This window comes from Artemia franciscana, chromosome 19 (assembly GCF_032884065.1).
Source record: "Artemia franciscana chromosome 19, ASM3288406v1, whole genome shotgun sequence".
NCBI lineage: Eukaryota > Metazoa > Arthropoda > Branchiopoda > Anostraca > Artemiidae > Artemia > Artemia franciscana.
Window position 1 is genome coordinate 18,835,761 of NC_088881.1, and position 22,473 is coordinate 18,858,233.

General features: G+C 34.4%; 1 protein-coding gene and 1 long non-coding RNA gene across 2 annotated transcripts in view; both read left to right on the forward strand.

Moving 5' to 3' along the window:
* Positions 1 to 22,473, forward strand: part of LOC136039374 (plexin-B-like) — a gene marked incomplete in the record, with an annotated part of 235,955 nt that overhangs the window by 17,118 nt on the left and 196,364 nt on the right. The window contains 1 exon segment of the mRNA XM_065723049.1: positions 17,742 to 18,940. Coding sequence (XP_065579121.1) covers positions 17,774 to 18,940 — 1,167 coding nt within the window.
* On the forward strand, positions 324 to 11,030 carry LOC136039373 (uncharacterized). The gene is made up of 2 exons (XR_010620428.1): positions 324 to 638; positions 5,206 to 11,030. It is a non-coding gene; the product is annotated as an uncharacterized LOC136039373 (long non-coding RNA).

The following is a 22,473-nucleotide window of genomic DNA, read 5'->3' on the forward strand; positions in this document are numbered from 1 at the left end:
AAATTCTATGCTCGCAAAATAGCTGTATATGCAAAAACCATTAAAAGGATTGGCTAGAACCGTTGGAATTAAGCCAGATGACCCGGGTAAAAAATAAGTAGTTTGTCGTCCATAATTAGATTTTATTTCTATAAAAGAAATCGTTTTGTTTTAATGTGTTCAATTGCCGTTGACTGTAAAAAAATCTGTATATTTTCGAAATCCAATAAAGCTAAAATTACAGTAAACAAACATTCCGTATATGAAAGGGGTTGTCCCCTCCTCAACGCCTCGCTCTTTACGCTAAAGTTTTTTATTGTTTTAAAAAGTAGAACTGTGAAAAAGAGTCAAACTTTAGCGTAAAGAGCGAGGTGTTGAGGAGGGGACAACCCCTTTTATATACGGAATAATTTCTGTTTGTTTTAAGCTTTAATGTCACTCCTTACTTGCAGTTAAAAAAACTTGTTTTTAATTTAACTCCTAAACGGGTAAACTATGAATGTTTAATTTAATAACATGTGGAGGATGTTCCATACACAAAGAATATAAGTGAAGAAGGGGTATTATAACCACTTTTTTAATATCTTTTAGGTTGGATAAATCAAAGCGTGAGTCGTTTGGGTGCCTAACTCAGGAGCTCCGAAAAATGACCTATTAAGGTCAATCTCCTAGGTTAAAAGCAAATTCTATTTCCAATAATATTGAAATACCTTTCAATAGGAGGAAAGATTTCCTCCTTTCTCATTGGCTTAATTGCTCCTTGAGGGTTGTACCAGAATATCTAAATTCTGGTGACTTCCTTGAATATTACGACCGGATTTAAAGGGAATTTAGATTTTTCACATGTCTAATTGGTAACACCTGACAATTGGAATTTGGTTGATTACATGTCAGAAAACAGTTTAGCATTTGAATTCTTACAATGGGCAGAAAAAAAAATACAAAAACAAACAAGGGGCGGGAAAACCTGAGACATTGGTAAGTTCTATCTCAACGTTATAGTAGAATGTATTACTTTTATTCATTTATAAGTTACATTTTCAAACAGTTCGTGGTAACAAACTGTAGTAAGAAGCGACCAGGCTCAATAGTGACCAAAACTCTAAAAAACAAAGTTTTGATACAAATAGTTATATCAAAAGAATTGCATTTTAATGTTAATTTTAAATATATAAGTTTCATCAAGTTTAGTCTTACCGGTCAAAAGTTACGAGCCTGAGAAAATGTGCCTTATTTTAGAAAATAGGCGGAAATACCCTCTAAAAGTCGCAGAATCTTAACAAAATCACACCATCAGAGTCAGCGTATCCGAGAACCCTACTGTAGAAGTTTCAAGCCCCAGTCATTAAAATGGTGGAATTTTGTATTTTTGCCAGAAGACAGATAACGGGTGCGTTTTTTTTTCTCAGGGGTGATCGTATCGACCTAGTTGTCCTAGAATGTCGCAAGATGTTTAATCCTAACGTAAATTAAAAGTTCTAGTGCCCTTTTTAAGTGACCAAAAAATGGAGGGCACCGGGGCTTCCTCCAACACACATTTTTCTCCAAGGTCACCGGATCAAAATTTTTAGATAGCCATTCTGTTTAACTTAGTCAAAAACCTAATAACTATGTCTTTGGGGATGACTAAATCTACCACAGTTCCCGGGGGAGGGACGGCAACTTAAAAACTTTGACCATTGTTTACACATAATAGTTGTTAATTATGAAATGTACAGACGTTTTCGGGGGGACTTTTTTGTGTTGGGGTTAGGATGGGTCGCGAGGGGGCAGGTTAAGTGGGAGGATCTTTCCATGGATGAATTTTTCATGAGGGAAGAGAATTTCCATGATTTTCAAGCATCATTTACAAAAAGACAATGAGAAGATTATTTTTTTTTTCAACTGGATCTAATGATCAACATTAAAACTTAAAACGAACATAAAATATTACTTATATAAGGGGGTTCATCTCTTCCACAATACCTTGCTCTTTACGCTAAAGTATTTTTAGTAACTCTAACTAGTTATTCTACGGCCTTTGTGATTCAAGGGTCATTCTGAAAGATTTGGGACAAAATTCAAGCTTTAGTGTAAAGAACGAGGTATTGACGAGGGGGCAAAACCCCTCACATACGTAATAAAAATATACAATTATATAAGTCCGTTACATAAGCTAATTCGTAAAGTACGTATGTTTATTACTAACAAAAACGTTTGTAAAAAAAATAAAACAAATCTAGTTGTATTTTTAAGTAACCAAAAATTGGGAGGTACTAGGCCTCCTCTCCCATCCCCTTTTTTTTAGCGAAATCGTCCGATCAAAACTATGAGAAAACCATTTAGCTTGTAATTAACATAAAAATTGCTTCTCCAGACTAAATATCCGTATGATATATGGGTAGATTATTGCAAAATATATCGTGCGAAGAGTATGTTCCGGCAGAATATGCTTCAATCTTTTGAGGATGACACCTCCAAGTGCAACTTTGGTGGAGATAATGTCGCTATGATGCTTCTACGATAGATTAGAATCAATATGGAAGCCGAGGTACCGCAGTGATATATCTTGTAAAATAGGCTTTTCACCAAATAGAACTTTACTACTTACATCAGCAGAATCATCCACTCCACAGAATGTCAGTAAAAATTTTTCTTTACATTCACACACAGAAAACTTAAACTTGTAAACATCTCTAATCTTTTGAGAGTAATATGAGCTTTTGCTATTAAATTATCTGCAGATTTTGCAAATTTTGTTAGCAATAATGTTAGTAATATATGTATCGTTTAGATAAACGCGCATCATGTTCACGTAAACTAAATAAAGTAAAGAGCTTTAGATACGAGATTGACATTATTGGTACTGATCCGTTCTCTTTGGGGGAGCTGGAAGTTGTTAATTTGGAAAAATTAGAAAAATTGAAGCTCTTCTTTCAAATCCCGGCCAGATATGCTCACATTGGGGGGAGTTGGAGGGGGAAACCAGAAATCTTGGAAAACGCTTATAAACGCCGTAGATCCGTATTTGACGTAATCGGACTGGATCCGCTTTCTTTGGGGGACTTAGGTGGTGTGGTTCAGTGCTTTGGTGATTTTAGTGCTTCCGGACGTGCTAGGACGATGAAAATTGGTAGGCATTTCAGGGAGCTGCACTAATTGACTCTTTACAGTTGTTTTCCCCGATTTGACCATCTGAAGGGCTGAAGGGAGAGGAAAAATTAGAAAAATTGAGGTATTTTTAACTTACAAGTGGGCTATCGGATCTTAATGAATTTTGATATTTTGAAGGACCTCGTAACTCAGAGCTCTTATTTTAAATCCCGACCGGCATTAAGCCTTTGACTTTCCTTTTAAAGCAATCTATTTATTCTTAGAATTTTGCTAGGGCTCATATCACATGAGCTCTTGGCTCCTCTTGACCTCGTCACAAGTGCCATATGAGCTCTTAGCTCTTTTGACGAATAGTATATAAATATAAGTGGCTTCAATTTTTTTTTTAAATACCCCTAAGGGGTTTCCTTCCTCCCTTACCTGTATTTATGACCCCAGGGTAAGGGTGTCCAATGTTTATTATGTACCTTCAGGAACATATGAATTTAAATGACATTAATTTAATAGTATATGCATTACTCCGTAAAGCAAAGTATATGATTACCCCGGTTCCAAACCGGGGTAATCAGTCATTTATGAACGAGCCTATAAATAGTCAACTATATGAGATGTTGGGGAAAAACCAAAATATTCTAAGATACGGCACTATTGGGAATAAAATGAGATCCCGTGGAACTAAAATGGACGAATATCCTACAACTTTAGATAAAAAAATAATGTTGGTATATTTTATAGGCCTACAATCGGCATTTCTTTACTTTTAAGAGCCAATAATGTTTAAAATAATGTGTTTTAAAGAATAACGTTCTTTTTCTAAAATAATATTCATACATTTTATAGGACTACAATCGCTGTTTCTTTACCTTTAAAGACCAATAATGTTTAAAATAATGTGTTTTTAAGAATAATGTTCTTTTTAAGAATAATTTTCTTTTTAAAAATAATGTTCATACATTTTATAGACCTACAATCAGTGTCTCTTTACTTTTAAAGGCCAATAATGTTCAAAATAATGTGTCTTCAAGAATATTGTTCTTTTTAAAAAATAACGTTCATACATTTTATAGGCGTACAATCGGTGTTTCTTTACTTTTAAAGGCCAATAATGTTTAAAATAATGTGTTTTTAAAAATAATGTTCTTTTTAAGAATAATGTTCTTTTTGAAAATAACGTTCATACATTTAATAGGTCTACAATCGGTGTTTCTTTACTTTTAAAGGCCAGTAATGTTTAAAATGTTGTGTTTTTAAGAATAATGTTCGTTTAAAAATAACGTTCATACATTTTATAGGTCTACAATCGGTGTTTCTTTACTTTTAAAGGCCAATAATGTTTAAAATGATGTGTTTTTAAGAATAATGTTCTTTTTAAAAATAATGTTCATACATTCTATAGGCCTACAATCGGTGTTTCTTTACTTTTAAAGGCCAATAATGTTATCTGCTTTGTAACCTAACAAATTCCCATTCGTATGAAGTGTTAAAAATGATAGTGCCTCAAGGTGTTGTTGCCAATTATACATATTTTCAACTTCCTTTTAAATCTGGTCGTAATGCTAAGGAGATGTCAACATTCTTAATGATATTCTGGCAAACCCCTTAAGGAGTGCTTAAGCCAATGAGAAAGGAGGAAATCTTGAATACTAAGAATTATTGCTATAAAACATCTCTCATAACTACAAACTTAAGAATCTTTGGGATTATTTATCAGTACAAAATCTACAAAACGACACGAAAATCAAGGCTGTATGATTAGTACAACCCTTTTAAATAGTAAAGGAAGAATATCTTAAAAGGCAAATTTTAAAGGAAATTGATAATAATAAAAGAAAAAAATCACGGCCAAAAATTTTGAAATCTTGTGGCAAATCAAGAGGCTACTTTACAATTCTCTACGTCTTCTAAAAGTAATTTTATTACTACTTTTAAAAATTAGAGGTGTCCCCACTAATTAATTTTTTATGAAGCTCTAAAGAATAAAAATGCAAATTTGTTGGGTCTATTCATGTTAAAGTTTTCAATGAAGCCACATTAATTTTTTCATCAAAGAATCTGCTCGTGTCTGCTGTTAATACGCATTTCACTGCTATAGGAAAATAGCATTGGCTTGAAACCTGGGAGATTGACCTTAAGAATAGGGAGAACAAAATCACTTCACTGTATTTATAACTCCTCCAACTCCGGGTAAAGTTACATTAACCTGCGAGCAGCACCTTATCAGAATTGCGATTACATTTTCCGCGGTTTATATGGGCATTGTATTGTTCTTCTCTCTTTTAACGTCTACGTACTAGTTGTAATATGTCCACGAAGAAAAGCACGGAGATCACTTAAGATACCGTTATTGAAGTCTAGAGCGTTCTAAAGTCTGATCTAGATCGTAGCATACAAATCATCAACCATGCTCATTTATTTAGATTACTACATGCAATTATCTAGAAAATAATAAAATCACGATCATGGACTGGGCTACAACACAACGTGGAGGATGTGTATTTATCTAAATGTATTAATATGAAGATTCTCAAGTACCTTTGTATGGGTTCAGTCAAATTGGTTTGAATTTTTTTTTTGACATTTTAGATTTTTTTTTTCATTTTTGAGTATTAATTTATATTCACTGGGAATGTTCTTTATTTGGATCGATCTATTTAAAAGTCAGTCAGAACGCCGAGTTTTGATTCGAAAGAAAAAAAAAGTCTAATTACATTTACAAAAAGGAATTATATTTAAATTTGTTTTTAAGGGGAGGGGTTAATCAGTTTAAAAGTGATTTGGCTTCTGAGTGGTTCACATAGAGTAGTATGTGCCTTTTTCAGACTCTCAGAATAAATTCCAAAACGCCCTGAAAATTCGGTATGACATTTATAACAATCCCAATTGAAAAGACAATCGGGTTTCGAGTCCTGAAAATCAATTATTTTTAAACAAAAGAAAAGAATATCTCACTGTGTCATTTTTTATACATATATGACCTTCTATAATCAAAACTCCTAATTATCCATTGTTCACCTTATAAACTAATTTTAGAAAAAAAGTATAATTTAGACTCCAATTGAAAAGCGGAAGTTATATTATAAAGTTCACACATTATGGTACACCTATTTTCCCTTTTTTAAAACTTTGGTTAGAAAAAGAGCGCTAATGATAATAAAAGACTTGTTATACAAAAAAAGATTGTAATTATCTTCCAAAGGGTTAATATATAAGAAGCTTTAGGCGTAAAAAAGATAATAGTAGTTTTTAGCAGGTAATGCAAGTAAATTTAGCTTATGGGCTCTGTACGAATTTGCAGCACCTGCTACGACAGGAGAGTTTAGGAGCTCTGTGAGCATAATTTAATAATTCAGTAACATAATATTATCAGCTGAGGTACGCTAGGGGGTGTAATGTTTTCTGCTGCAATGGGGATGGCGTTTTTTTGGGGGTAAGTTTATGAAAAATCGTGGAATAGGCCTACTAACTAAAAAGGTTACTCGTTAATTATTCGGAATAAACTCAAGAATCTTGATTTGCAAGATCTGACAAAAACCGGTTTAGCTATATGTATTTGGGGACAATTAGCTTAGGCTCAGTGGGAAAACTACATTATAGGTATATTTTAATAAAATATTTAATATGTAGCTGGTATTTTGGTTAGGTTATGTTCGGTTAGGTATTTAATATAATGCGTTCTGCGTAGGCTGCTTTCCTTAATTCTTTGTCGTAGGCTAGTTTCTGTCGTGTTTTTAAAGTATTATATTTTCATCACATTTGGGTATATTTCCCCATCCTGTTTCATTAGGATGGTATATTTCATTCACTTCTTGGGTGTGTTTCGAATAATTAACAAGTACTCTAAAAAGTAATAAAATGGTAAAATTTCGGAATAGACTTAACAATCGCGTCAAGGATAAGAGTGAAGAATATGGGATCTTCAGGAAGATATCGATTAAGAAGTCCCTAGAAAATTCGTATGAATTCATAAAAAAGTTCAATGTTTGGCCCAGAACCGTGCCTCTTGTTTTTAAATTCCACCATTCCTTGGAAACACGGTTATATCGCCTGTAGACTATATCTTGTACTTAAAAATTAGGGTGGATCCCACCCTGAGATTGGTCTGAATGATTCTTATTGGAAAATTGTGGCCTAAATGTACTTTTTACTAGTTTTGACCAAAGAATATAGCTTTTGTACCGATTAGTACATAGGTGCTCAGGGAACTGAAACTCCAGTCCGTAAAAAATTCTTACTAGAAGTATTTTGGAATTTGGTACTTTTTAATTAAACGAAATCCTAACGTTAATTAAACGAAATTCGGTTAATCCTAATAAAATATAATCTTCATGTGTCCTTTAGTTTATATAATGATATTATCCAGGCAATATATTTGCACATTAGGGGGGTGAGGTAAAGTATTTGGACAGCGCCCCTAATTTATCCCCCACCTAATGTGTAAATATATAGCCAAAGTTATACGAGTCCAGTGCATTCTGTCACCCATCATTGGTCTTTATGGTTGTGAAACCGGTTTTCTCAAATCTTACTTCCAATAAACTTCTCGACTGTGTTTCGTTTAATTAACAAGTACCTTGGATTTTATAAATCACGTGCTCATGGAAGAGAGTATGAATATTTTTCTTTGGGAAAACGGCAAAAACTATAATCAATTTTTTTTGGTCGTTTAAACTGCCTGTGAAAAAGCTTACTCTAATATTCTCCCCCTAAATTTTTAGGCTCCACCAATATTGTGAAATACAAAACGGCACCCCTCTCCCTAGAAAAATAGGTCAGTCAATTACATGAATAAAATGCACGAAGAATTTTATGCAAAATTATTTCGACCCTGCTATTAATTGTTGTATGTACATCTATAGGTCGTTTTTATTTCTTTTTTTTTGGGATGGGGGGTGGGGGTGCATATATCTTTCAATTGCTTAAACACTTATTTGTCTTTAACTGTACTTTCAACTTTCTTTAAGCTGATTGCAGACACAAACATTTACTGTAATTGTTTTGAAAACAGTCTTTAACTGTATCTTCTTGTTACTTTACAGTATATTTTATTACTATTATTTTGTACTTCATAAATGTGTAAATTCTATTGTAAAATTAAGATGAAAGAAAGAAAAAAATATAAGCTGGACAGTGTAATTGTCAGAGGGAAGTCTCCTTCCTGAAATGAAGAAAAAAAAAATGGGCTAAACTGTAATTTTCGTCTGAATGATTTATGTTTAATGTGCAGTACCTACTTTGGCTGAAAGTGGGATCGGAAGTTGTTTTGCCGATACAAAGTGTCACTAGTCAAAAAAAAAAAAAAAGAAAAAAAAAATCCATGGACTAACATTTATGAATTTCTTCGACGAATGCCGGGACAGTTTTAGTAATAATTCTCCCGTTTCTGCACCATACCCTTATTTACGCCATCTATAGAAATCAGAAGACTGTAAAATCTGAGTTGTTGCCACCTTTAATGTAAGCTCTTACCAATGTCTTGTCCATGCCGGGGCTTCTAGGTTTGAAGTCCCCGAGGTACTTACATGTTATAGCGACCACACCCAAGAAGTGGAGTTAGTCATAATGAAAAATACAAAAATATCTTGAAAATATATTACTTCAGATACAAATTTATGGAAGCTACAACATAGCATTATGGGAAACGGGCCGCCCAGAACATATTATATTAAATACCTAACCTAACTGCCTATATATATTAAATATTTAGCTAAATTAGACCTGCATAGATACCGTTTATCTCGCTCAAGCTAAGCTAATTATCTCCGAGTGGACAGGGAAAACTGGTTTCAAACAGAACAAGAACAAAGTGTGGTTGCTACAACACGTAAGTACCGCACCCGAGAATATTGGAAGTTAATTCTGCCGTTTTAAAGCAGAAACTTAAAACTGTTTCCCCAGTTGATCCGCCCCATAGCTTAGCATTTCCCGAATCGAAACCTAGGTATCTCCCTGTCGAAAGCTTAAATAACCCCCTGTTTTTAAAAAAGAGACATAAAAAAGCTAATGAAAAATTTCTTGGCATTCAATAGAATATCTGCATATTCTGCTTTGACTGTCACAAAAAATACGGTTTTTGTCCGTCTGTTGGATTTTATTTTAATTATTTTTCAGAGGGATTCTGATCCAACCGTTTTACGCGAGAGTTTTTGTGGCTCAATTTTCATCCATTTAAATACCTTGATGGATTGTATCTACCGTGGTAAAACCCTTTTTATGACTTTTAAATGTACATCTTAAAAGGTTCTAAAAGCATACTTCTGTATTCATTATGGCCGAAGGGTTGTTTTCCCATTATAAGAAGTGTCTTTTAGGGCCTTCTACAGCTTCAGAGAAACTAGAACAAAACAATTTCCATTTTTGGTATACTCTTGGGACTGTCGACCAAATAATGCAAATTTTCTATTTGTATTTGTTCCACGTGTCTGAATTCTTATTATATATTATTTTTTGTGTGTCCACCACATGAACGCAGACGGGCAAAGGGCCCAAAAGTAATATTGTACAGGAACGCATCACACATATCCGACCATTGGAGGTAGCGGTATCAAGAATTTTCCCGGGTGGGGTTCTAAGGATGAAAAGTGCATTTTTAGCCATCATATTTCGGTGGGAGGTACTTTTGACCAATTTAAGGGAATGCCTTCTATCCCCTTTGAACCAAGCAGCAGCTATGTAAGAGATGAGAAGAGTTCTTCCTGGGTTGGGGAATCCGATTCTCTTCTGTTTTGAGGCATAATAAGAAGCTTTCATTTATTTCTAATGCATTTTAAAATTTTGTTTAGGGAATTTCTTTGGGTAATTCATAGGCGAGAATTCGCCCTCTCGCTTTTTTTTATTTTTAGCGTATAATAAAGAATTACCAATGGAAACACTGGAAGGGAAGTTTGGGATCGAAAATGCCCGTGGAAGGTGCAGAGAATCCAGGGGCCTAGCTCCAGCGTTTTTATTTGGGGGGGGGGGGCAAGAGGGATCCATATCCGGATAGTCAAGGGGCATGGGCTGTAGGCCTATAATAATATTTTCACCAAATATTGGGAGGCAACTGCCCCCCCCCCCAACGACGCCCTTCAGGGCATCGTTAGTTTGCACTGAGATTCAACTGGGTGGTTATTTTTCAAAACAGAAAAAAAACTAGCGACATATTTGTTTGGCAATTGTTTAGTCTTTATTACATTGGGCGTATTTAGGGAGCTTTAAAAGGTAGGTTCAAGTCCAAGTTCAGAAATAATTGGACACGAACTGTGTTTCCCGGCTGAGAAATAAACTCGTAGAGCACAGGGTGCAAAACAACGGAAAAAGTAATATAAAAACACCAAGAGTACCGGCAGAAAATTTTCCGGGGGGGTGGCAGACGCCAAAATTGTAGGGGTGTTCGGGCGCAGGGAATATATTTCAGGATATTTTTTTTGTAGGAATAAGTTTATTTTTAATGATTTTACGAAAAACTCTCAAATAAAAAGAGCAAATAATTTGCATGCAAAATGAAACAAAATACAGTAAATTTTAAACGACAGGGATTCCTGGCAAAGAGATCAACTTATTTAATCAACATTATATTTAATTATTATGTGTTTCATCTTATATCAAACTCAAACCAAAATTACAGAAATATTTATTGCTTCCGTAGATTATAACAGATATAAACTTGTCTTTATGCAATTTCCTACGCCTTAGAATAGTTCACAGAAGGAATAGAGGTACTCAAAAATCATCTTGCCTGCATAGACACCACGTTTTGATTTTATTACGGCCATGTAAAATCAAATGTACAAAACGGCCTCTTTCATAACAGGATAATTCTCCTCCTCGAACTTAATTCCTTATATATTCAGACATTAAATAAGAAAAGAATAGTGAAAGAAAAACAAATTTAAACTTACTATCCAGCTGTCAAATTGACCCCCTTTCTTTTTACTTGACGATTCAATTAAATAAAATGAACAGGTCAAAAAAAAAAAAAATTCAGCCAGAAACCTGGTTGAACTTTCCTGAAGTAATGACTATTTTGAGAAAATGTTTTAGTTTTAAAGATTGTATTTTAAGGCGAAGTCTTTTATTTTCTTCGTTATTTTCTCATTTGTTTTGTTGAGGACGGCCCTTGGATAGAGGGCCGAAGTATTCATTTAAAGTTGCATTCCGCTGTCTTATATAATTTCCCTATTGTTCTACTTGTTTGTGGTTTCCATGTAATTACTTTATACTACCAAATTTCCAGGTGGGCGTCCCCCTGCCCCCCCCTTGCTGGCGCCATTGAAAAACACACTTGTTATTCATGACATAGTGAACACTAAGAAAACAAAAATAATAGAAAATTCATCTATCAGTGCCAAGCAGTCATTTGTCCATTGAATACATCTATAGATTTTAAAATAAGTATTTGGGATAAAAAAAATACACTGCTCGAAGGAAAAGAGATAATATCTTTATTTGCTAATTTTAAAGACATTTTAATCGTTTTTTAAGGATACAGAGTGGTCAATGCTGGATACCGTCAATCCTTCCCGAAAATTTTTGTCTAACTTGTAAAAAGTAACAAAAAGGCATATAGGCCAATTTTTGGTGCGTGAAGTATTTTTGTAACCCTTTCCCCCCAGAACAAAAATCCTGGATACGCCGTTGAGAGTGGTGGGACGATTTTTACGTAAAATGTGCCCTTGTATACAGGCAAACCCGGAAATTCGGGCAAATGTTTCCTCAGTTTTCTATGGAAGGGGCCAATTTTTAAGATAGGAAAAGACGAGAAGAAAATGTTTGTAAAACATATTTTTAGTTATGCGTAGCTGCAAATTCCTTTGTAAATTTTCGAACCTTAGAAAGTGCCCGTTTCTTAAATTACCCAACTAAATATTTGCCATTTTTCGTGGTGTCCTTAGACTAAGAAGCTTCGATAATGGACTTCAGTTGAAACGGGCGGCAGAGTTTATTTTGGTGGTTGGAGGAAATTATATAAATGCAAAAACAGAGAAAGAAACGGGCTCAGTTTAGATCATAAACTTGAGATGTCGTTTTAATTCTCGAAAATTAAATTAACTAGGCGTTACCATATCAATTTCGCTCTGGAAATCAAACCAAAGAAACATTACTTAAAAGTCACTAGACATTAATACTCTATCATAAATAATTCCCAAGATTATAAAATATTTATCTAAATAAAAAATCAGCTGATTCAGCATCGATTTGCCCCTGCTGTGCAAAATTTTCAACAACCTTTAGGACCCCCAAGATACTATTCATGCAAATTTTCGCGCTATCGTCTAAAATCCGATTCTGAAGCATATATCAAAACAAAATCTTGATAAAAACCTTTAACGGAGAAGCTTTTATCAATCTAAAGGTAAGTCTGCTCCGGCACGGAAAAGGGTCGCTTTTTCAAAATGAAAAAGGACATTGATGAGGGAAGGGGTGTCGACTTGACAAAAGAAGGGGCTGAATTTATTAACAACCCCCCGGATGACGGAATTGACGGTATTTTGATTCAGGCGTTTAAGGAACAATAAGAAAGGCAATAATGTCAATTTATAGTCGATCAGGATATTGCACGTCAGGGTTTGAGGTTGAATTCCTCTTTGGCGACTTCGCCATAAATCTCATTAAAATTTATGAGCTTTTTCTGTCATACAACTTATCTCTGGATTTTTAAGATCTTTGTTAGCCTACATTTCATTGTTGAACTATTTTGTATATGCGGTTTATCAAACAGTTAATGGTAGCCTACCCGACGATAAGTAAAGTACTAAACAATGAAATTATGAAACAAGAAACACACAAATATAAAGCAATATTTACATCAGAGGAACCTGCTTTTAATTCTAATTATTTAATATCCATTAAGTTAAGTTAAAAAATTAAATAATTTCAGATCAAGAAAGAAAGCACCACCAGAAAGGATTGCAATCCTTTTTAAAATTTAAATAATCAATTTCAACATGTCTGATAACGGAAGAATAGGTTTCAAGCAAGAAAGTGAGGTTTTATAGTGGGGGTGTAATTTTCTATGGAGCATAGGGGCAACTTCCCCTCCCAAACCTCAGGTGACCCATCCCTCCCCCAACCTTAGCCAGGTGAAATTTAGTTTCTTCTAATTTTTTTTCGAAACCACGATAAACCTGCATAATTCAAGCATGAACAGAAACAGTTAAGTTTTTTTAGTGCATATTTATTTTTATAGTACTATAAAGTACCTTTATAGTACTTTTATACTACTAAATAATTCCTTCATGGTACCAAATTAATTATTTTTTAGTTTTTACTGTTATTTTCACTTAGTTTTGGGAAAATTGGCTCCAAAATCCTCTTGGTTTCAGAGACTATACTACCCCTGATGTTTTATTTATTCCCAAAACAAATGTTCAGGTACGTACACAGTATTTTTTCGGGGGGAGGGGCACGAAAACAGGTTTGTTTGACAATTTGATTAAGAATTGTCCGAAAATTCGGGCAAATTTAGGATTTCAGGAGGACGAGTCCTTCCCCCTGTGTAAACCCCTCCTTATGCTCACTGCATACAAAATAGTTGTTTATTGTTGCCTAGACCATGTATGCAACATTGCAGTGTTGCGCAAAAGCCACGAGGCGGCAGGTAACCATTTTTGAGAGGGTGGGCTTAAACTATATATGCTCAGTTTAAGTGCTTTCTTTCAAATTCCCATGAGAAATGGATTATATTTATATGGGGGGGAGATCAAGGGAGTAATATTTTTGCTTGTTTTTCAGTGAAAATACCAAAAAAGTTATTTTCAATAAAAATCTTATAAAGGTGTACTTAAAATCTAGTGGGAGGGGTGGAGGAAAAAAATTTAGCACCCATCAGTAGTAGTTTTTGAGGGGTAAGGAGAAATTTTCAGAATAGTAAAAAATAAGCAAACTCTGTAAAAACTGTTGGAAATAGCGGGACAAAGTTGCGAGGACCATAAAAATCCAAGGATATTGGCCCAAAGTATCTTTACTAGGTACTTGTCAGAGCAAAACAATACAAATTTAAAGATGATTAGAAGTTGATTTGACCGATCAAAAAAAAAAGAAACAGCCAAGAAAATAATTTCAAAAAACTTCATCTGGTGGCAAAAGAAACTTTAGTAATTTTGGGGGTTTACTTTGCTGTTGAGTAAAGAGAATGTTATCTTGTATTTTAGAACGAACTTCGTCAAATTGCCATATAAAAAATTACCGATTGTTCAATTGTAAATCTATTTATCTTTTTTTAATTAATCATCCTTAATTCTAGGGGATTTGCTTGTGAACGTACAAAGTTAATATCCCATCAAGTCTAAAATAAAGTGAAAAATCCAAAGCTTTAAGCCTAAAATCTACCTAAATGTATAATGTGAACTTGGTCAGATTGGCTTCTGAAATGCTCATTCGTGAGTTATATTGCTTGGATGGGAAAATCACCAAATTTACTATTCCCAATTCGAATTTCTATTGCTACGAATGTGTTGAATGGCAGAATATATGTTTCTTTTCCTCATAATTAATCTCTCCTTATTACGTTTTTATGTCATTCGTCGATATTCCACTAACATAGTTCTATCCAACTGGGCTGGTTTTCACACCAAAGCAAAAAAGGTTTATAATTATCTTGCTTGACTAATGATAGTACTTGTAGATAGTAATTATTTTGGCTTGACTAACTTTTGTGTGAAAATCGATAACTAGTGGTAAATAGTAATTAATAGACTCTGTATGGTGTAAACAAATTGGCGTTACACCATTTTATTTGCTTCGTCTGCTATGTCTTAACTGTTTTTATTTTGACATGCCTCACACACTGTTGACCTAGTATTTTGATTAGCCTCAAACATTGATAATTTTTAATGATAAATGGAAATTATTTAGAATTCTGTTTCATATTTAGCTCCTTCCATTATCTAGTTTTAGGTATATCTTATAGAAGCAGACCTAGATTAGTAGTTGGGTATGTCTGCTCCTTCTTTGAAAAGTATTGGGTACTTGTGTCTTATGGCCACCACACCCACGAAGTGAAGCTAGGTTAGTCCTAATGAAACAATTCTTGCTTCATAAAATGCGGAATAATTGTAGGTAACACATTTTTCATGCAGATCCGCTATACTTTACCCCCCCCTCCCCACTCGATGTGAAAATATATAGTCCAAGTTATGTATTTTCCAGCTATTCTTTAAACGCGTCGCTCTTGTTTTAACCCGTGTACCTGTAAATTGAATCAACTGTGACGAAAACAAAAACAAGTTACGGGTGGGAAAATGCCTTGAAAATATATAATTTGGACTATATATTTGCACATAAGGGGGGGGGGAGGTAAAGTATAGCGGGTCTGCATGCAAAATGTTTAGCTACAATTGTTCTGTATATTATGAAGTAAGGATTTTTTAATAAGGAATAAACTAACTTCACTTCTTGGATAAGGTGGCTATAAGACGTAAGTACCCATAATATATATATATATATATATATATATATATATATATATATATATATATATATATATATATATATATATATATATATATATATATATATATATATATATATATATATATATATATATATACCCCTCAGTAGGTAGTTGATATATTTCCCCAGAGTATTGTACAGAAAATACGTAAAAAGGCATGATTGTAACCAAGGCACTATATTGATAATCTTATTAGACTTTTCCTGGAAAATTATCAGTCGTCGGAAAGAATGACATATGCCCACCATCACGCAACACGTCGTTGTATATAGCTAAGTTACTGGATTTTTGTAAAAAAAAAGAAAAGAAAGGGGTGTCTTAAAAAATAGCTCTTACTTCAAATAAACTAACACCTGCATCTGATTACTATGGATATTTCTATGCTCACGATAAATAGCTTATTCACGGAATGTCAAATAAATTGTCAAAATTATTATCATTGTTCAACTGAAATGTCGGTTTTATGATAAACTCTCATGTTTTTAATTGTAAAGGTGAAAGAGGTGTGACAAATAACGAGAGTGATGGAAAGAAAAGTAACTAATCGGTTTTGGAATCGAAAAAAGTAGAGGAGCTTAAGATATAAAAAATTTAAAACGACAAAACGGCTGAAAATATCAGAAATAAATACTTTTACTAAAGAAAAATTGATATCCTTGATCCAGGTGTGGAATGCTAAATTGCCGGAAATTCTGGACACTTCTTACTTAAATTATGTTTTTTTTCCTTGTTGACGCCCCCCCCAAAGAAAACAAGCCGTAACACATTAGAAAGATGTTCCAGTAGTGTAATTTAAAGTGCTTTGTACAGAAAAGAATTTTCAAGCAAGGGAGGAGTAGCAGGTCCTACTACTACAATCCCTCCTCCTACTAACTCCCATCGTCAACAAAGCATAGAGAAACGCAAAGTAAAGAAAACACACACTAAAAATATTGTATTAAATGAAAGATTATTTCTCCGGCCTATTTAAATGTTGGGTGAAAGTTATACATATTATGCATTATTTTTGGAAAATCAAATGTCTTAGAAACACTGGCCTTTCCTCATTGTTAATATAATCATATTCGAATATCTAGGAAAACCTAGGAGGAAATTTAAATCCCGAAATAGATTCAGTTTCGATGCTGTCCGTCAAATTCTCCAGATATTTTGTCGCATAAAACTTAAGTCCGTATCGCCTAAACTTCCCATAAAATACCACCACCTGCTGATAACGAATCTGGCTGTCGCCATGGACCTAAGCTTAAGGATTTAACGCCTACTTTTTTCCGAGAAAAATTCAAATAACGCTTAAAAAATATCAATTTTAGAAGCTAACAAAAAAATAATTAAGTTGTAAATTTACTTACGACCCATCCATAATGATATTTTACCTATACATAGATTTAGCTGGCGCTAAATTGAGCCTATCAGGTTTTTCAAAGAATTTTCTAATTGGTTGAAAAATTATGTAATAAATACTGATGGGCTTAAATTAGCTCTAATTAAATTTTTGGTATTTCTAGGATATGCCCCCTACCTAATTTTCTTCATATAACTAGAACCTTGGATTTTCCATAATATTGGTATTCTCTTTTGTTGATAAAGTATTATATCTTCATCATATTTTTATCAAAAAATCCGAAAATTGTGGAAAATCCGAAGTTCTAATTAGATTAAGAAAAGTAGGTAGGGGGTATATCATACAAGTGCCAAATTTTGGCATTAGCCAAATCTCATAGTGAATGTCTCCTTTACTGAGCCAGAATGCACGAGGGTGGTATAATTCCAGGTAAATTCTGAATGAAGGTGGTAAATCCTCCCCCCTCCTGGCTTGGTGTTACATTTTTAAAATCAAAGCAAATAATAGTTTTATACACATTATCGCGAAAACATACCGTCAGATTCTCTTCTGGGAAATATTCCGTATTGCCCCTTGAGAGGTTGAACTTCTACCAAACTATCATTTATAGGCTATTGTTAATATGAAGTAATTTTTTTTTCTAATTTCATGAAATAATTCGATGTTTTGGTGACTGTAAGACCACGAGTGTTCTTTATGCATTTGTGATGCCAGATTTCTTTGGCAAACTTTTAAGTAGAAAGGGTTTTGTAAGAGATAAAAAAAAGATGTCTGTATTGGTCTTATCAAAGTTGAATATGTTCTCTGTGAATAGACCAGTTTCTAAAAAGTGTTTCATAGCGACTTTTTCTATTGCTTATTTTCTAATGATGTATGTGATTAATTGATTTTTTCCAGGCAATGATCCAAATAGTGGCAAAAACTAAACGATGAATTATGAGCCATCAAGACATTCCAAGAAAATGTTGTTTTGGACTTTTATTTTCGCCAGTTTGATTGCTGTAAACGGTCTAAGGCCAAAGCACACAGTAAATCCAAGCATTGTGTCTGAATTCAAGTCAAGCTCAGTTAGACTTAAACACCTGGTATATAATTCAGAGGGGAAACAAGTTTTCGTTGGTGGTGTGAATCGTCTTTATCAGTTGGACGCTGATTTAAGATTAGTCGAGAGTATATCCACTGGACCAGAATTGGATAGTCCGCACTGTCACTCAAACGGCTGTTCAAACGATACAGCTGAACAAATATTGACGGATAATGTCAACAAAATATTAGTAATTGATAGTAATTCAAATAGCCTTCTTGCTTGTGGTAGTATTTTGCAAGGAGCATGTAATAAGTATAATTTACAAAATATTTCCCTAGAAAATCAATTTTATCCAAAAGCAGTTGCATCCAACGATGAAGATTCTTCAACTTTTGCATTTATTGCTCCACAGACCTCATCCGGATATTCGGACGTCTTATATGTTGGGACGACGTTCACTTTTAATGGTGACTATAGACATGATGTCCCCGCGATTTCAAGTCGCAATTTAGAAACCTTAGATTTACATGAAAATTGGTTTGATAAACAATCATCCATTTCGATAGACGTTAAAAGCCGTGATCATTTCTTAGTGAAGTATGTCTATGGGTTTAATACGACTGATCATGCTTATTTTGTGATAGTACAGAAAAGGTCATCCTATCCAGGAGAGGAGGAACAAGGTTATTTGACCCGCCTCGCACGTGTTTGTATTAACGATGGTAATTTTGGGAGCTATAGTGAAGTGACTCTACAATGCGGTGAAAGTGAAGATTATCCTGATGGATACACTTTAATCCAAGATGCTAAATTAGTCTCTGCGGGTGTTGACCTTGCAGCTTCCTACGGTGTTAAAAATGGTGATCCGGTGTTAGTTGGTGTTTTTTCACCTCAGAAGGGGATAAGCGCTGAGCCTCTGAATCAATCAGCAATGTGCGTTTTTAGTTTGGCGAAAATTGAGAGAAGGTTCAAGGAGAACATTCATATGTGCTTTAACGGAAGTGTTACTGCTCGTGGAATGGATTATATTTCAGGTTCAGTTTTGGAAGGAAAATGTTTGGAAGTGGGGGTAAGTTTTGCATATATCTCTGTATTTATTACATTCTACTCTTAAACAGACATATACCAATGGAAATTGGAGTGATTTCCCCATAGAAGAGACCAAAAATAATATTGGAAAATTTTGATAAAACACCCTATACGCAGGTGTGGATGTTTTACACACAAAATGATTCGTGATTTTAGACTCATCAGAACACCCTATAGCCATTCCCCGTGATCATGTAGGTTTAATATATTTGTTGAATCCTCGAATCCCTGAAACTTGCCTTGTTTTGCTGTAAATGAGCGTTTCAGCCACCTTCCCTCTTAGGAAAATCCCCTAATGCCTAAAGTTTCCGCCTTTGATATATTCTAATTAAAAGGTCAGTTACAAAAGAGTCTGTGTAGGGTCTAATTATAAGAAAGTTTCCAACTTATAACTTTTAAACTTTAGGTAACATCATGTCCAAAAACAAAGAGCCCAAACAGGAAATGCTTCTTCTGAGCAAAAAAGCCAACTGCTTCAAATGGAGAGTGACAGATTGAAAGGTGTTACAGTTTAATTTTGGTATTATTATAACCTTTATTCAATAAATTTAATCACAGTTTTCAGCATTTGCAATTATTCGGGCTAAAGCGCGTTCAATAGACTCTAAATTAGCTGACGGTCATCCTCTTATAGGCTACCGTAACCGAAAACGAGTCTTTTGAAAAATCGGTACCTTTGTTAACATTATGTTTTAAGAGCTTTTGTCTGAGGAATCTGGAAAATAGGGGCAAAAAGGGAATTCTGGAAATTTTGTAGTCTAGGAAAATTTTAAAAATAAAGAAATTGACATTTTGATATAAAAATGTAGCCTAGGTTTTTTAGAGCGACAATTTTGTGGGGAATATGGGAGGATTATCGTCGAGGAGCCTCAAACCGGGAATGTTGTTTTAAGCTTCAATGCCCTTGGGGCCTTTGGTTTAGAAATTAAAGATTCCCCTCCCTGTTCCTGTCCTTGTATGCTCAAGTAATGTTGCAGTTTGCTGTTAGCAAGGATTTTATATTAGCAAGGGCTTTTGGAAATGTTCTAGTTTTTATATGTACAGCTACCAAGCTTTTATTTTGTGAAATCAGGCAGTTTTGTGTTCTTCTTTCGGTAAGTTGAGCAATTCTGTCTTTGCCTCTCTGTCTTTCCAAGAAATTTCACTTAATACCCCCTCCTCTTTTAAGTTTAAAGTCTCCTTTTTCTATAGGTGCGGGATTTGATAGAGCGTTTTTAAGGCTCTTTTCCAAAGACCGTTTGACACTCCTACCCCTTATGTTCGGCGCTCTCGTAACAAATATCACTGGTTTGCCCTTTGTCTTTTTATAATAGAATTTTGTAGGATAAATATCGCTATTTTTTGGATTGAAAATACATCCATGCAAATCAACATAATCCTTATTAATCATTCACAGCATTTTTGTCTTTAAATACAGCCCATTAATTACCATACAAAGAATTTATAATCGAAAAGGGGACGAAGAGCCTATGCTTACAGTCCCTTTATCCCAATTTAGACCCCTTTTGCTAGACTAGTCAATTATTCGGTTTTAAGCTCATTAGCAACTTAAATGGGAATATCAAAACAACCGCCTTTCCTTTGAACTAGACATAAACTTTTTAAAAAACCTTTCTTGAAATGGGCAAAGGGAGTTAGGCCTTCGTCCCAGTCAGGGAATAGTCCTTAATATTCCGACTAGGCTTTTAGCGAAAGCTATAGCAATAAAATAGGTTTAATTGTAAAAAAGCTACTCATATACATATAAACAGTAGAGCAATTCAGTTTCAAATGACCCAAATTGCTAAATATCCTAAGAGGCTGCCACAAGGCCGTATCCAGAGGTGGGAGTTAGGAGTTTTAACCACTCTCCTAGAATGTTTGTCCGACTCGTAAAAACGTAACAAAATTAATATAAACAAATTTTGATATGTTTTTTATACCCCCCCCCCCCCTCCGAAAAAAATCCCGGATACGGTCCTGGGCTGCCACTCCCACAACTTTTCATGATGTCGAATAGGATATGATTTATCATTTGTTTTAAAACTACTTATGGCTTGTTGAATCCACGCTTCTTATTTTCTGGTATTTTTAGTACCGTTAAGAATAAACTTCGTGTTATTTTTGTTAATTCTTATATGTTCGTTATAATGAACATCTCTTGTGTTTCTTTGAATTTACGTGGCCTAAAACAGATTCCTGTGTAATATGCCTGACAAAGCCCTCCCCTCTAATATTTGATGATTTTCGCTCATTTTAAGTTCTATTTGCTGTTTTTTGCCTATTAATCATATTTATCTTGGTAAAGAACTGTCAGTGAAGAGCAGACCTCATAAACTGTAACTGCAAAAAAGTAGAATTTTGATAGCAGTATGTACATCACAACAATATACTTTTTTTGCAGATTCCAAAGGTTGGCTATATCTCATTTCACCTTGTACATACCGTATTACTTATGTAATTTTAGAAACAGAGGTAAAACACTCAAAAATAAAAGTGCATCTTGGTGAAAATTAAACCATGAACCTGAATATGTCTTGAGACCTCTTGTGCGGACTTCCCAAGCTCTAATGTAAATTTCCAAGCTCAATTTTTTATTCAGAAGCATGGTCGCTGATGCGTGTTTATTTATTCATTTTGAGGGAAAGATTTTTCGAACTTTCAAAAGTGACTAGCCATATATGGAAAATTCCGAGATATTACATTTTTTTTTTCTCGTGAAGGTTGGCCGCATTTTTTTTTTTTTTGAGCAGGGGTGATTGTATCGAACCATTGGTCATAAAGAATTGGAAGAAGGATCACTCGAACGGATATATAAGTTCTAGTGCCTAGCAATAAAAACATCGTGTCGCAACAAATGCCGATTTCTGCCATTTTGTGCCCCAAAGCAACGATCTTGGTCTTAATTGGGCCAAAATAGTCAATCATTTAAGAACATCGAGGAATTAAATTTAAAAGCTGATTATCATGGGTCATACTGTCGAATGGTGGTGCTTATGCTCCTATTCAGTCCGTGACGAGTAAGTCCATAAGGGCACATGACTGGTGACTCTTCAGACCTTTTATCCAATAATACCAACACACAACATTGTAAAGTGTAGACTAATACCAAAGCTTTTTGAAGAGAGGTTGGTTGATACTTTAATAGGTGGAGGGAAAATCTAAAAAATTGTAGGGGTTGTTCTCTGGGTCAAAAATCAAACATTTATTTCGAGAAATAGGGGCCAAGATGGCTTCAAATGGGCCAAAACACTTTTTTGTCCCTGATCAGTTTGATCTTTTCAGTTTCAACTCCTTAGGTCAAGAGGAGTTTAATTTACAATTTTTTTTTGGAAAACGATATCCCCCCCCCAAAGGAGGGGGGGTCAATTGGGCTCAAATGCTTCGTTTTCGACCGGCTCAGAAACCTATACCATTAGGTCCTTGGGATAAGGAAACCCAATCCGAAAAAAAAGGTAAAAAACAAATATTGGTTCTCCCAAAAACGGACCAACAAAGGGTCTGTATAAACATTTTTAACCCAACCACTTTGCA